We start from the raw sequence: 16,400 nt of genomic DNA, 5'->3' as shown, positions 1-16,400 counted from the left end.
GTAATCACTAGCCATCCCTCCCAATGGATTCCATTTAGTGGAATCACAGGGGAAGGCATGAATTGCTTGACAGTATCAGTTCTGAAATGAGCAGCAAGTGCACTGGAAAGGCCACAGTTGTCCACTTAAAACAGAGGCTGTGAACAAGGGCCTCAGAGATACTGGTATCGTGGTGAAGGAGAATTAATGACAACATAACAGAAAGTGATAAGAAAAAGGTCAAAATGTGTCAGTAGGTGTGCCCTCTAAGACTTATACGTAGAGTGGCAAACAGAATTATCTAAACTATTTAAGGTAAAGTTTGGCGGATCTCTTGCTGTTGGATTCTGATCTCCTTCAGTAGCCTGGTGGCATAGTGGAGAGGGTTCATTGTGGAGGATTGGGCTTTAGTACCCTGGATAAAATCAAAAAAGGAATAAGGTATTCAAATGTAACTTCAGACCTCCATGATACCGTGCACCAGAGGGAAAAATATGAATGCTTATTGATGAGAGTTTTGTACTGCGAAGTTAAATACAGTTAAATACTACCTGTAATACAGGTAGTATTAGTACATTTATAGTATGACTTTATTACCTGATGTAATAAGCCTTATGAGTCACGTACTTTTTCCAAGTTCTGTTTGCACAACAAAGTTCGGGCTGTATTTGAGATGTAGTGGCCAACTAAAGCAGGCACCATTGATGCCCTATCTAATATCCCCTAGACTCACCTCTGAGTTCACCTGCAGCTGTGGTAAAGAGCTTGCAGCTCCCCATTCCAAGTGCCTGCTTCTCTGCCTGAGAGCTGTCTGAAGCATCAGGGGAATTTGCTGAGCCACACACAGGAGCAACTCAAAGGATAAGACAGTTAATGTTCCAGAAACAGGGTTTCCCTGGTGGCGCAGTGGTTAAGAATCCACCTGCCAATGCAGGGGACACGGGTTCAATCCCTGGTCCAGGAAGAGGAACTAAGCCCATGAGCCACAACTACTGAGCCCACGTGCCACGGCTACTGAAGCCCGCGCACCTAGAGGCCATGCTCCGCAGCAAGAGAAGCCAACGCAGTGAGAAGCCCGTGCACTGCAACGAAGAGTAGCTCCCACTCGCTGCAACTAGAGAAAGCTCACACGCAGCAACAAAGACCCAACACAGCCAAAAATAAATACATAAACATTTGAAGGAAAAAAAAGTTCCAGAAACAATTCCTGATGGTTGGGAAGGGAGAATGCTGGATTACTGCCCCAGCCTCCCAGCCTGCAGTGGTACAATTCTGAGATGCCCTCTACACAGTTTCTCAGAGAGTAATCAGAACAGTTAAGCCCTGGGACTTCCCTGGTGGCACAGTGGATAAGACTCCGTACTCCCAGTGCAGGGGGCCCCAGGTTCGATCCCTGGTCAGGGAACAAGATCCCACATGCATGCCGCAACTAAGAGTTTGCATGCCACAACTAAGGAGCCTGCACGCCACAACTAAGGAGCCCATGTGCCGCAACTAAGGAGCCCGCCTGCTGCAAGTAACACCCTGTGCAACCAAATAAATTATAAAAAGAACAATTGAGCCCTAATCATGCACCGTGCTAATCTGCTCATTAATGCACTGTTTCTTAGCCTTTCTACCTGCCCTGTCTCATTTCCCCCACACCCACATGTGCTTCCTGGGATCACCTGGACCCAAGTCCCTGTATGAGGGTCTGTATTAGTCAGGTTTCTCCTGAGAAATAGAACCAGTAGGATAGATAGATCAATCTATTTCTCTATATCCATACGTATAACTCCACGTCTATAGCTATATACCTATATCTGCATCCACATCTATATCTATATAGAAAGATTATAAGGAAATGGCTCACGTGATTATGGAGGCTAGCAAGTCTAAAATCTGCAGAGCAAATGTTGCAGTTCAAGGACAAAAGCAGGCAGGCTGCTACCGGCCCAGGAAGAGTCAATACGGCAGTGCAATGGCTGTCGGGCAGGAGAATTCTCTATTACTCAGGGGAAAGTCAGCGTTTTGTTATATTCAGGACTTCAGCTGAATGGATGAGGCCCACCCACATTATAGAGGGCAATCTGCTTTACTCAGTCTACTAGTTTATATGTTAATTTTATCCCAAAATACCCTCACAAAATAGGATAACATTTAACCAAATATCTGGGCATCCCGTGGTCCAGTCTAGTTGACACACAAAATTAACCATCACAGGGTCCGATTTGGGGGCAATCCAAACCAAGGCACCAAGCATAGCTCATCAATTTGGAGAAGCGCCCCTTGTAACGAGAGTAGAAACCTCTAAGGAGAGCGTTTTATGTGGACCATACACCTCAGGAACCATACGCGCACTCTCTGACCCCTTGTCCACGTTCCAACACATAGGCTCTGGCCCACATTAAGGAGGCATTTTGGCCAGAAGGGAAAACCAGACCTGGTGTTGCTGTCCATGAATTTGAGACAGAAAGACTCCTGGTCCAGGATGGAATGAAAGTTTTGCTGTGTGGACTCTGCCAGACATTTGCCCTAATATTCAGTTACATTTGGTCCCTCTCTGGACTAGGCACTTAGTCCCACTAATAGGGAGGTCCACCGATTGCTTGCACCACCTACCTACACCATCTTGCGTTGCTCCTGGTTGAGCCCAAAGCAAGCGCCAGCAGCTTAACCGGCCCCCATTGGTGTTGCTGTCCGTGGTTCTGACAGAAGGAGCAAGCCTCTGCGTTGACACCTGTTTTGCTGTCCATGGTGCTGCCTAATAATTTTTTTTAAAATAAATTTATTTTATTTATTTTTGGCTGCGTTGGGTCTTCATTGCTGTGCACGGGCTTTCTCTAGTTGCGGTGAGTGGGGGCTACTCTGCACTGTGGTGCGCCTGCTTCTCATTGCAGTGGCTTCTCTGGCTGCAGAGCATGGGCTCTAGGTGTGTGGGCTTCAGTAGTTGTGGCACCCAGGCTCAGTAGTTGTGGCTCACGGGCTCTACAGAGCAGACTCAGTAGTTGTGGCGCACAGGCTTTGTTGTTTCATGGCAATGTGGGATCTTCCCAGACCAGGGCTCGAACCCATGTCCCCTGCAGTGGCAGGCGGATTCTTAACCACTGCGCAACCAGGGAAGTCCAGTCATTCTTTTTTTATGCTCAGGAAGATGCTGCATATTGAAAGAGCAGGTTTTTGAAACGTAGACTAGAATTCAATGACAAACATGAGATTTGGGCTCTTGCTGATGTGTGTTATAGGATTTAGTGCTCTGGTGTATGTGTCCCCATTCAAACTGAAGAATCAATATTTTCTTGCTGCCCCATATTCCCAGAACAGGTTCTAGGATTTAGCACAGTTGATGGAAAAGAGCAGAGCTAAATAGAGAGCAACCAGGGCTGAAGGTTGCAGGCTATTAACCACATCAGGGGAGTCACTATCCTTTGGAAACCCCTGGCTTGGAATTTTCCTCTTTTTGACTTCCTGTGTCCAACCTCGCATAAAGTCTTGTGGATTCTATCTTCTAAGTAGCTCTTAGATTAGGCTACTTCACCTCACCTCTGACAACACTTCCGACAATGATGATCATCACCACTACTACCATCACTACCTTCACTCTTCTAATTACCATTATTTCTGGCTGGGATCATCCCTTTAGGATAAAAATTTCAAAGTGGAATAACTAAGTGGAAGTATAGGTACGTTGTTTAAGGGTTTGATAGAATATCTGTACCAAGGTGCATTTCCACCAACCTTGTAAAAGAGGACCAGAGACACTTTCAGGTGGCAAAAGAGCTATCAGCGATACATTTCAATTAAAGATTGACCAAAAGAAATACATTAAAAAACTAAACAGGGAGCTCCCTGGTGGTCTAGCAGTTAGAATTCGGCACTTTCACTGGCGTGACCTGGGTTCAATCCCTGGCGGGGAAACTGAGATCCTGCAAGCCAAAATTAATCAATCCATCAATCAATTAAGTAAGTAAAAAACATAAAGAAAAAAGCGAATGCTTACAGAGCACTTAGCATGCACCATGGCTGGGCAAGTGTATGTGGGGCTTTAAAACAAACCTTTGTGGTACGTTCTGTTTTCAGATGGAATAATGAGACACAGGTCAAGAAACTTGCCCAAGTTCAGACAAGACCCTCGGAGAAGGTCAGGTAAGCTTTCTGAGACCACACAGCAAGCGAGTGGCGCAGCAAGTACTGAAAGCGATGTTTGTCTCCCCCTCTCCTGCCAAGAAGAACTGCCAGGGGTCCCTGAGAAAGCAGAAGATGGGGAAGAGGTAAGGGAGAAGGCTGCGTCTGCGCGCGTGCTGGGAAGCGGGGGCTTCCGGAGCTGCAGGGTCGCCATAGCGGGTGTGATGCAATCACGCCCGTCGCTGCGTCAAAGGGCGGCTCCCGGGATGCGGGGACTGCAGTAGAGCTGGTCCCCAACGCCGCCCACCTCGCCCCTGCTGCCCACCGCGGCTAACCCGGCAGGCAACCGCTGCCGCTAACCTTCGTCCAGAGTTAGGACCACCGCCCCGGAGCCACCAGCGACCCCGACAACATCTCTCAGCCACCGGCGACCCTGACAACCGCCCCCGGGTACCGGCGGTCCCTGACAACCACTCCGAGCCACCAGTAACCCCTGACAACCGCCGTCAGCCACCACCCAGCCCCCACCCACCCCCGGCGCGCGCCATGAAGTCAGCGGTGAGCGCGCGCGGTGGGGTATCTGGCGGCCGCGGAGGTGGCTGCTGGGGCGGGGGGCGAGGAGGCGGAGGAGGAGGCGGGGGCAAAGGAGGAGGCGGGGGCAAAGGACCGGGAGGCGATGGCGGCGGCCAGGGGGGCAAGGGCGGCTTCGGAGCGCGGACGCGTGGCTTCGGAGGCGGCAGGGGCCGGGGGCGCGGTGGCGGAGACGGCAGGGACCGCGGAGGCGGCGGGCAGCGGCGTGGCGTGGCCAAGAGCAAGAACCGCCGCAGGAAGGGCGTCACCACGGTATCCGTGGAACCACACCGGCACGAGGGGGTATTTATCTACCGCGGGGCGGAGGACGCTCTGGTCACACTGAACATGGTGCCCGGCCAGTCGGTGTACGGCGAGCGGCGGGTCACGGTAACCGAGGGCGGCGTGAAACAGGAGTACCGCACGTGGAACCCCTTCCGCTCCAAGCTGGCCGCGGCCATACTGGGCGGGGTCGACCAGATTCACATCAAGCCCAAGTCCAAAGTGCTCTACCTGGGTGCCGCCTCGGGGACCACCGTCTCCCACGTCTCCGACATCATCGGCCCTGATGGCCTAGTCTACGCGGTCGAGTTCTCCCACCGCGCCGGCCGCGATCTGGTCAACGTGGCCAAGAAGAGAACCAACATCATCCCAGTCCTCGAAGACGCCCGGCACCCCCTCAAGTACCGCATGCTCATCGGGATGGTGGACGTGATCTTTGCCGATGTGGCCCAGCCAGACCAGTCCCGCATCGTGGCTCTGAATGCCCACACCTTCCTGCGCAACGGGGGCCACTTCCTCATTTCCATCAAGGCCAATTGCATCGACTCCACCGCCTCTGCGGAGGCGGTGTTTGCTTCTGAGGTGAGGAAGTTGCAGCAGGAGAATTTGAAGCCTCAAGAGCAGCTGACCCTGGAGCCCTACGAGAGGGACCACGCTGTGGTCGTCGGGGTCTATCGGCCCCTTCCCAAGAGTGCCAACAAGTAGCAACCCAGCTCGGGCTGTCCCTGAGATAATGCCTAAGACTGTGCTGTGTTCAGTGTTACTATATGTGTGTTTTCTTTGTGCACCGCTTTTCTATTAAATGGCATAAAGAAACAGTACCCAGGTGTATCAGTGAGGCCAGACTCAGTTATCCCCAAATCTCCAAATCCCCCAAACTCTAAAAAGCCAAGATAAAAGGTGATAGGGGTCCATAAAGGATCAGCCTGGAGACTGTGCTTACTCTAATCACTCAGGGTCCTGACTCTTCGGGGCCCCTCTTCACTCGTCACGGGGGCAGGGGAAGAGAGCTGGGAAAATAATGAGCTTATAAAATCCCCTTTAGAACTGAGGGGACACTTCTTGCACATTGACCATGTCACGGGACCAAGCCTGACTCCAGGGAGTAGCATTGGATATTGATGGACAGTAGTATAGTCTAACACACCCAATCTGTCTGACTCCAAGCCAGAGTCCTAACCATAATATATATTTAGTACTTTACTTTTCAAGGAAGCCCTTTTGCATTCCCTAGTATGTGTAATCAACACACCAGCTCCAAGATGGCTTTGTTACCATTACCCTTTTACAGGGGAAGCCACAGAGCTTCTGAAGGTAAACTGGTTGCACAGCCAGTAGGGAGGTAGAACTTAACTGCCAGTCTTTGCGCCTCTAGATTCACTGCCATTTCCTGTACACTAATGGGATCTTACCTCTCCCCAACATGGCCCACGCTAAACAGACCACAAGTCCTAACACAAGGACACACACACAGAGCAGGGCCCTCTGGCTTCTCTGTGTCCTTTCTCTGCCTCCCTGTGCCACCCTTTTCTTAGATTTCAAAATAACAAAACAAGGCAGGGAGGATGTGAGTCCACCTCAAAAAGTATTCCCAGGGCTTCCCTGGTGGCACAGTGGTTGAGAGTCCGCCTGCCGATGCAGGGGACACGGGTTCGTGCCCCGGTCCAGGAAGATCCCACATGCCGCGGAGCGGCTAGGCCCGTGAGCCATGGCCGCTGAGCCTGCACGCCCGGAGCCTGTGCTCCGCAACGGGAGAGGCCACAACAGTGAGAGGCCCGCGTACCGCCAAAAGAAAAAAAAAAAAAAGTATTCCCACCACAAGGCATAACACACCCAAAGTGGCATCACCAAGTGTCTCAGAAATAACCAGGAAAATGACTCCCAGAAAGTATCTGTCTCTGAAGGGCACTTCCTGCAGGCCCTGAATCCCAGTCCATTCAATTCTGGCTCTCAAAAGCAGTCCAAAGGGAGCAGGAGAGAGAACAATCCCAGGAGAGCTGGCAATGTTCCAAAACCAAGACTCAAAAAGGCCTTTCATTTATTCATTCACTTATCCACTCAGGAAATCCCCAATGCCAATTGCCAACGTCATCGACATTGCATCCAGGAATGACTGCTCCCTAATCCGTCATTTGGAGAGTGGGTCTACCTTTCTGAAGATGTGCTTGGATAGAGGTTATGGTTAGTTTGCGTTTTCTGAGGGCATACTTCCTTCATACAATAAGAAGATAAATCAGATTTCTAAAGGGCAGCCACCCCTTCTACTCCTCCCCTCCCCTTCCCATAATGCACACACAAAAGCTATTCCATACAATGCAGGGGGAGAGCTACAGTTCAGATTTGCTGGCCAGACTGACTCAGGAAGAAGAGGGTGAACGGAGTAAACGTCTGCAAAATCCCGAACCAGGCATTTCCACAAACAACGTGAGATCTTCATTAAAACCCTGCAAAGCGAGGATCATTATTCCTATATAACAGAGGAGGAAACTGCAGTTCGGAGAGATGACATGACTTGCTTAAGATCCCCCAGTAAGTCTCACAGCCAGAAACCAAACCCACAGGAGTCTGACTCCAAAATCTATGGCCTTTCCACTGAGGTCTGTGCTGGCTCCCTTACTTTGAAAAGCCTTCTCTCCAGTCCTAGGCTAATTGATTCATTGCTGGGATGAAACCCTGAGGCTGGGAATGGACTCCCAGGAAACAGGATGTTTCCTTCTGGAATCTTAAAGGGTCCAGTCCTTCCTCAGAGGCAGCTCAGTCTCAATAAGGAGCTCTTGGAGCCTCCTTACAAGGTGTCTGTCCCTCCAGATCTGGGACATGGCAGGGGAAACTTGGCCTCTTTCCTTGCTGTGAGCATTCCCACATACACACAGAGAAAATTTATAGTCCACGTTTGAAGCTGCTTGAAGTAGGAACGTCAATGGAGACATGGCATGAAAAAAACCTCTTGAAGAATGTCTCTGAGCTGCAGACGGGTTCCTGGGCCAATGGAACAACATGGTAAGTCCCAGGAGAAACATAGGTATAAGGACTAAGGGAATATAGGAAGGAAGCTGAAACCTGGTTTTGGAGGATGGGGGCGGGGGAAGTATGGGACTGTAATTCCAGTGGGCAGTGAGGTTCAGGACATACGTAGCAGTGACACCGGGCACCTGACCTGCTTGGGTTCCCAGAGGCATCAAATTGGGGTCCCTAGGCATCTTAGACTGCTGCGGCTACCCTAACAAAATACCAGTCTGCATGCCTTAGGCAATAGACATTTACCTTCTCACAGTCCTGGAGCCTGGAAGTCCAGGGTCAAGGTACCAGCAGGGTTGGTTTCTGGTGAAGCCTCTCTCCTTGGCTTGTCCATGGCTGCCTTCTCCCTGGGTCCACACATGGCCTTTTCTCTGCGTGCACAAGGAGAGAGAGACTGAGAGAGAGAGGGGAGGAGAGAGAGATTGCTGGTCTCTTCCTCTTCTTAGAAGCACTCCAGCCCTCTCAATTTACAGCCCCACCCTTATGACCTCCCGGAACCTTAATTACCTCCTTAAAGGCCCTACCTCCAAATACAGTCATATTTGAGAGTTAGAGCTTCAACATTTTGATTTGGGGGAATACAATTCAGCCCAAAACACTAGGGCTGGATGGGAGCTTTCAGCTAAAATGCCCATCTTGCTGGCTTTTGGAAAGTGACTGGGGAAAGCAATGTGCAACTGAAGTTCCTGCACAAAGCTCTGAGTGTTATCCCTTTCTCCCAACTTTCCTCTTATTGTCAGTGTAAAATACCCGAGAATTAACAGTTAACATAGAGGCCGTGGGTTGGAGCGGGTGGTGGGTGGGGTGAGGAGTGATGGGGAGGGAACTTAGTTGAGCTTCTGAGAGGATTGGTTCAACCTGGGAATTGGTTCAGCTGGGTGGAATTTGCTGCTGAGTTTCAGAGAATCAGCAGCCTGACAAGAGCCACGGTTGAGCCCAGCCCAGCAGGTGCAGTGAGGCTGGAGGCTGATGCTCAAAGACAGGGTGAGATGGACCCTGACTCAAAGAGCGTCAGCAGGAACCAGTGGGAAGAACACACAGATCCCACCTACTGCCTGCCCTCACCCCCGCCCGTGATGTCCCTCAGCCTCCTCCACCCCGATGCCCCTTGGGATAAGGGGAGGAAGAACGGGGAGGGAAAAGAAAACAAAAGGGACTGTTTTAAACTGGAAGAAACCAACTTCTTTTCAACTGGCAGTTTCCCTCCCGGCTGCAGTCCTGCTACCAAGCAAGATGCTTTAACCACATCGGAGCCGCAGTGAGTATGTTTGGACTCTGCAACACTCGTATTTGTCAAGCACTTACGATGTCCCAGGCATAGAGATAAGCATTTATTTGATTGCAAAAAGTGTTGTTCTTAAATTAATAATGGGAACAAACATAGCAGAAGATACTGAAACGTAAATGTTCAGGTTAACATTTGCTGTAAAATGCACACCGGCGTCAGAGCTGCCGGAAATGTCTGTGTGGCCTGGAGCGAGAGAGCACGTGAGACCCCTGGCCAGTGCCCTGCCCCTTTCTCTTCCCACCTCCTGAAGGGGCTCACACGCATGTCTGTAGACTCCCAGTCCTAAAATCCAAGATCCGACCCCCTGCTCTTCAAACAGCCTCCTTTAAGCCCCTTGGGACTGGAGTTGTAAACTGGGAGTGTGGTCCCTTCTTGGGAGGACTGGCCTGGGGAAGATTGATGGAAGCGGACTTGGGCTGTTCAGGCTGGGCGCCCGGTGCCCAGTGCAGGATCTAGAAGGTGGTGGTGTGGGCTCGTGGGGGCACGGCCCTCGGCCGGTATGGACTCCTTGCCCCATGGGGCAAGGTGCAGGCAGAGGAAGGCCAGAGTGCAGCCCTGTAGGTGCGGGGCCCAGGGCAGGGGCCCTGGCTGACCAGGTCTGAGAGTGGCCCCTTGGCCCGTCCAGTCAACCAAATCTCAGTGTTCCTCCTTAAGGAGGCCAGTCTAACTCTTCCAAGTAGTCTTCCTGGCTCTTGGGCTCACAGGAAATTCCTCTTGATTCACGTTCTGAGGGAGACAACATTTACCGTGCACGTAGTATGTTCAGGTGCCTCCAGACACCTTGTTTCACTTAATTCCCATAACACCCCCTGGGAGGCAAGTGTTATCCTCCCTGATAGCACAGATGAGGAAACTGAGGCTCAGGAAAGTGACAGGAATCACCCAAGGTGTGATGGAGCTGGAGAATGGAAGATCTGGGGTGTCCTGGAGCAGAACTGTACGTATTCATTCTCTAAATGGGTGAAATTAAAACCAGACGCTCTAGGGGGAAGGCCTGGCATTGGTGTTTTTGGTAAGTCCCCCAGGTGATTCTAATGTGCATCCAGGGCTGACACCACTATTTAAAACCCCACACCACTCTTGCTGTTGATTGGGAAAGGCAGATTTAGGACAGTACTTTGAATAACTGGAAGATGACAGCTGAGCTTTTCTGCAGGGTCTCTGGGACAGCCCAGGATGCCCCCTGAGATTCCTAAGAGAAGGAGGGTTGAAGTCTGTGACTGAAGACAAAGTTACTGGTATTCCTGCCTCTTTGGTCCCTGATTGAGTGCTGCCCACGGATCTTGTTTGTAAGGAGCTCAGCTGAGCTGGGAGAGAGAGCTGAGCTGCCAGGTGTGGGAGGAGCTCAAGATTGAAGGAGCTGAAAATGAGAGTTCAGTCTTTAATCATTTACTGTGATGGAATAAGCAAAAGGCTAAAGCTGGAGAAAGCGCCAACTCCCCTGTTCCATATTTTCACATGGAAAGGCGCCCCAGTGAGGGTCGGCGGATCAGAGCTCCTTGGGGATGTCTTACTGCTGAAGGCACCCTTGAAAAAAAGGCTCCAACATTTTACGGACCCTGAGGCTGCTGGTGAGGGGACGAACGGGGAAGGCTGGGGGTGGAAAAGTCTTCAAGGTTCTCCCCTCCCCCACAAGGAGGCAGAGGTCCTCAGATCAAAACCTATGGAGGACTTCCCTGGTGGTCCAGTGGTAAGACTCCGTGCTTCCCCTGCCGGGGGCACGGGTTTCCCTGGTTGGGGAACTAAGATCCTGCATGCCGCACACAGCCAAACACACAAACACACACACACAAAACAAACCTGTGGAATGAAGGTGACGGGTAGGAATGTAAATTTACCTGCCGAGGGCCCTGAGTCCTTGACCGCAAGCCCCTTCAGAAACCGAACGCCGGCTGTGCCCCAGGTCTGGTGTGGAGGGCAGCTTCTCCTAGTCCCACCAGCTGTGCTTCTTGAAGCCTTCCTAATCGCCTGTGGTCAGGCCTGAGAAATCAGTCACACATGATTTTTTTTTTTAGAGAGCTTTTTTTCTCTTTTTTAAGATTTATTTATTGGCTGCGTTGGGTCTTTGTTGCTGCATGTGGGCTTTCTCTAGTTGGCGGCGAGCGGGGGCTACTCTTTGCTGCAGAGCACAGGCTCTAGGCACCCGGGCTTCAGTATTTGTGGCTCGTGGGCTCTAGAGCGCAGGCTCAGTAGTTGTGGTCCACGGGCTTAGTTGCTCTGCGGCACGTGGGATCTTCCCGGGCCAGCGCTGGAGCCTGTGTCCCCTGCATTGGCAGGCGGACGTTCCCTGCGTCACCAGGGAAGCCCCCCATGTGTTTCGTATATAAATTGTCAAATGGAAACAGCCTCCAGTACATGCTACTAACACCACTTTGCTACTTCTCCTAAGGCCACACATCCATTGGCACATGACCTACCTTCCAAGTTGTCAGGTGACTGAAGTTGCACTTCTCCATAACATGAATCCTTCCATCCTCTGATAGCACCTGCTGCCAGTCCCTAATCCAGGGCCTCATTATTTAGGTTTCTATTTTTCAGCGGCATCCATTGCTGCATCCATTGCTGGTACCAACGTCTGTATCAGTTGGGATGGGTATATCAGACGGGTTAGGCGGTGGTAACAAACTCCCAAAGTCTGTGCCTAAATGAAGTTTTCTTCCTCACACTATACTACCTTCATTATTTTGTGGGTGGTTGAGGGAGAGGGGCCTCTGTTAATTTTAGTCATTTAGGGATCCAGGCTAACAGAGTAGCCACCATCTTGAATGCTGCTGGCTGTCAAGAGGGAAAAGATGGCTCCGGAAAGTCTCAGGTGATGAAATGTTCTAGCCATGACATGGTAGTTCCAACCACAACTCACTCACCAGTTGGCCAGAACCAGTCATATGAACCTTTTCAACCACGAGGGAGCCTGGAAGTACAATCCTACTGTGTTGGAAAGGTGGAATAAAGATCTCTGCTGAACAACATGAATGATGAACACAAGATCATCATCACTTGTGGGGTGAGAAATTTTCCTCAGGGACTTCCCTTGCAGTCCAGTGATTAGGGATCTGTACTTACACTGCAGGGGGCACAGATTCGATCCCTGGTTGGGGAACTAAGATCCTACCTGCCAAGCGGGGAAGGAAGGGAGGGAGGAAGGAAGGAAGGAAACAAATTTGCCTGAGATCATATGCCTAGTGACTAAGGGCAGAATTTGAAACCATGCTCCAGAATACTTGCTTTTAATCACTACTCTACACTGCCTCCCAAGCCATTAGCAAAGAATTTTTTTGGCCACGCCACGTGGCTTGTGGGACCTTAGCTCCCTGATCGGGGGTCGAACCCGCGCCCCCTGCATTGGCAGTGCTGAGTCTTAACCAGCGGACCACCAGGGAAGCCCAGCAAATAGATTTTTGCGTCATTGTCATGTAACTTAATTGTTATGCTTTGAGAATGTGGCCTTATTTTTTGAAATTGATTGACTTATTCTATGATCTTGTACATGATCAACTTTTGTACATACTCCATGTGTGCTTGAGAATAACATGCACCCTCTCATTGCTGGATACAGAATTCAATGTATGTCCATTAGGTCAAGCTTAACCATGGTGTTCAAACCTATTCTGCTGATTTTCTGTTTGCTTGAACTGTCAATACTTGAGTGAGGTGTCGAAATCTCTCACTGTGATGATAATTTCATGCCTTAAAGTTTCATCACTTGTAGATTTATTTTCTATTTATTTAGCTATTTCATTACTTGCATATATATTTTAAACTGTGATGTCTTCTTGGTTCGCTTTATGATTACATAATGACCCCATTCCTAATGATGACTTTTGTTTTCAAGTTTATTTTGCTTGTCTTAATATAGCTACATAAGTTTTCTTTTGGTTAGTGTTTGCCTGACCTTTTTTAATCCTTCTGATTTCAAACTGTCCAGGTCCTTTTACTTTAACATCTATTACAAAAAGCATACAGGTGTTGTTTTCCTTTTAAACCAGACAATCTCCTTTAATTGGCAAACTTAAGTCTCCTTTCTTGAATTCTCGATGCCCAAACTTGGCTCTTGGTGTGTGAAAGATCCTAGGACATCTCTAATCTGAAGTTTGCTCTTAGACTAAGAGGTTTCTTTTTTTTTTAATTAAATTTTTTTCCCCAGCTTTATTATGATGTGTTTAAGATTCAAGATAGCCTTCCTTTATTCACAGCACTGGGAAAATGTCAGACAAAAGCAGTATTATGGAAAGGAACCCAGGAAAAAAACAGAATGTTAGTAATTTAGTTTTCTTAAGTGTCTAGAATTGCTTGAACTATAAATTTCATAATCAGAGTCAGGAGAGCGAATAGGATATGTTGACAGAAGTGTGAGTGGCTATTGTGTCCACCATTCTAGATGCCATTAGGAACATTTGTGATTCCTGGGAAGAGGTCGAAATATCGACATCAACAGGAGTTTGGAAGAAGTTGATTCCCATCTTTAGGGATGACTTTGAGGGGCTCAGGACTCCAGTGAAGGAAGTAACTGCATTAGAAGTGGAGCCTGAAGATGTGAATGAATTGCTGCAATCTCATGATAAAATGTTAATGCATGCGGAGTTGCTTCTTATGGATGAGGAGAGAGTGGTTTCTTGAGATGGAATCTACACCTGGTGAAGATTATTCAAACAACAAAGCATTTAAAATATTACTTAAACTCAGTTGATAAAACACTGGCATGGTTTGAGAGGACTGACTCCAATTTCAAAAGAAGTTCCACTGTGGGTAAAGTGCTACCGAACAGCACTGACGCTACAGAGAAATCACTGTGAAAGGATGACTCAACTAATGCAGTAAACTTCATTGTCGTCTAATTTTAAGAAATTTCCACAGCCACCCCAGCCTTCAGGAACCACCACCCTGATCAGTCAGCAGCCATCAACATGGAGGCAAGACCTTCCACCAGCGAGAGATTACGACTCCCTGAAAGCCCAGATCATGATGGTTAGCATTTTTCAGCAAAAGTTTAAAATGAAGGTATGTACATTTTTTGACATAATGATATGGCACACTTAACAGACTACAGTATGGTATAAACCTAACCCTTACATGCACTGGGAAAACAAAAAAACTCATGTAACTCGCTTTACTGCAGTGGCCTGGAACAAGCCCGAAATCTCTCTGAGGTATGCCTGTAGTAGCTCTAGAAAGCCTTAAAGCTGGGAGGGATGGAGGACTGGGAAATGAAAAGAAGGGTATCTACTGTATGAGCCCACTTACAATGACAACTGTAGAAAAAATAAATTGAATCTAGTGACAGGAAGCATTGGTTGACATGGGATGGGGCTGGGAAGGGACAGCCTAGGGTGGAGGCCAAGGGAACTTTTTGGAATGATGGAAATATCTTGGAAGGGTGGTTACCTGGGTGTATAAACATATTTACTTAAATATACCATGAAATATTATTGTTCTTAAAACCATACCTCAATAAAGTTGATTACAAAAAATAAAGAGGTCCAAAACCAAAAGTAAACAAAAATCAGTAGTAGCAGTTACAAATTCACTGAAATCTTTTTTTTTTTTTGAGGAATTAAACAGATGTCCTGAAAACCAGACGAGGTGTTCTAGGAAATCTGAAAACACAAGGTATCAGGATTCTTTATTCAAATTGTTAAAATATGATACCTGAAACCAAAAGAAAACAAAAACAAAAACAAAAACCTACATAACACATATTCCTTAACTTTTTCAAGTTCAGGGCCTTGAATTTCCTGAATGGCATGTTTAATATATGATAAAAGTTGGATTTTCCCCCACCAAAGAAATTGGGGGTAGCAGACTCCAAACTCTAGCTAGAGAAAAATGAGCAAAGTGGGCTCTTCAGTCCAAAAGAACATGCCTTCATGGTTTTGATAATTTTTGTTACTGTTTCTAGAAACTGTAAAGGTCACTTTTATAGCCCTGGCTGGAGATGTGCACTTACTTACCTAAAAGTAAGTAACTGTACTGGTGTATTGCTCACCTCTGGGAAAAGCAACATTAAATACCAATTTTTTATGTAAAGAAGGAGATGCAATCCCAGAGATGAGTCAGGTTTTCCAAGTTTATTTTAGAAAACAGAAACAAAAACAAAACTTAAAAACTCTCAAAATCAGAAGCATAGGAATATCTTAAAATAGTTTATAAAGCTTTTTGCATAGGAGGAGATAAGACTTCAGGTGCAGAAACATTAACAATGCTTGTTCAATACACAATACACTCCACTGAAGAACATGTCAATAGAAAAGAGACGTCTTCCTTTCAAAATGTATACACCAGCTCTGTGTATAGAAGTCAATATAAGCCCTTTTCTTTCCCTCCTGGAATAAGTTTATTTTTATTATTATTTTTTAAAATAGATCTTTGTTGGAGTATAATTGCTTCACAACACTGTTAGTTTCTGTTGTACAACAAAGTGACTCAGCCATACGTATACACATATCCCCATATCCCCTCCCTGTTACGTCTCCCTCCCACCTCCCTATCCCACCCCTCTAGGTGTTCACAAAGCCCCGAGCTGATCTCCCTGTGCTAAGCGGCTGCTTCCCACTAGCTAACTATAAATTTCTTTTGAATGAAGCACTTAAACTACGCATGTAGCCTTCAATTACGGTTGACCCTTGAACATCCTGGGGAGTTTGGGGGGCCTGATCCTTCGCACAGTTGAAAATCCACATATAACTTAAGAGTTGGCCCTCTGTATCCGGTTCGGTTCCTCTGCACCTGCGGATTCAACCAATCTCGGATCATGTAGTACTGCAGTATTTACTACAGAAAAAAATCTGCGTGTATGTGGACCCGCACAGTTCAACCCGTGTAGCTCAAGGGTCAACTGTACTTTTGCTCTTCAGTAGCTTATTTCCAATCGCTTGCAATGCACGTGGAGAGCTAAAGTATAGCTCAAATCTAATATTTCCACACCAAACTCGTAATTTTTCCCTTAGTCACTGTCTCACACTTTTTTCATCCTACTGAAAATTTTTTTTTAAAACAAAGGGTATGTACCTTCACAAGTTACCTGGTCATCTTCATGTTTTCAACCATTCCTATATGCCCGGAGTCTAGACAATCAGTTTGAAAACTCAGAAGTCAATTTTCCAACTTAATTCCTCACATATTACGGAACACCATCGAAGCTTTTAGAACAACGCTAACAGAC

The 16,400-nt window shown here is 47.9% G+C and overlaps 1 protein-coding gene across 1 annotated transcript; it reads left to right on the top strand.

Annotated features, from left to right (window-relative positions):
• Positions 1-4,275: 4,275 nt before the first annotated feature.
• On the top strand, positions 4,276-5,748 carry FBLL1 (fibrillarin like rRNA 2'-O-methyltransferase 1). The gene has a single exon (XM_024753377.1). It carries the CDS (start codon positions 4,630-4,632, stop codon positions 5,638-5,640), a length of 1,011 nt encoding a protein of 336 aa, XP_024609145.1. The 5' UTR covers positions 4,276-4,629; the 3' UTR covers positions 5,641-5,748.
• The last annotated feature ends 10,652 nt before the right edge of the window (positions 5,749-16,400 follow it).

This window comes from Neophocaena asiaeorientalis, unplaced genomic scaffold, assembly GCF_003031525.2.
Source record: "Neophocaena asiaeorientalis asiaeorientalis breed wild unplaced genomic scaffold, Neophocaena_asiaeorientalis_V1.1 scaffold268, whole genome shotgun sequence".
Taxonomy (NCBI): Eukaryota; Metazoa; Chordata; class Mammalia; order Artiodactyla; family Phocoenidae; genus Neophocaena; species Neophocaena asiaeorientalis.
This window is presented reverse-complemented; position numbering and strand designations above follow the sequence as displayed.

Bases quoted from the DNA above. Each gene is read 5' to 3' on its own strand.
- FBLL1 (XM_024753377.1), top strand. From the start codon at position 4,630: ATGAAGTCAGCGGTGAGCGCGCGCGGTGGGGTATCTGGCGGCCGCGGA.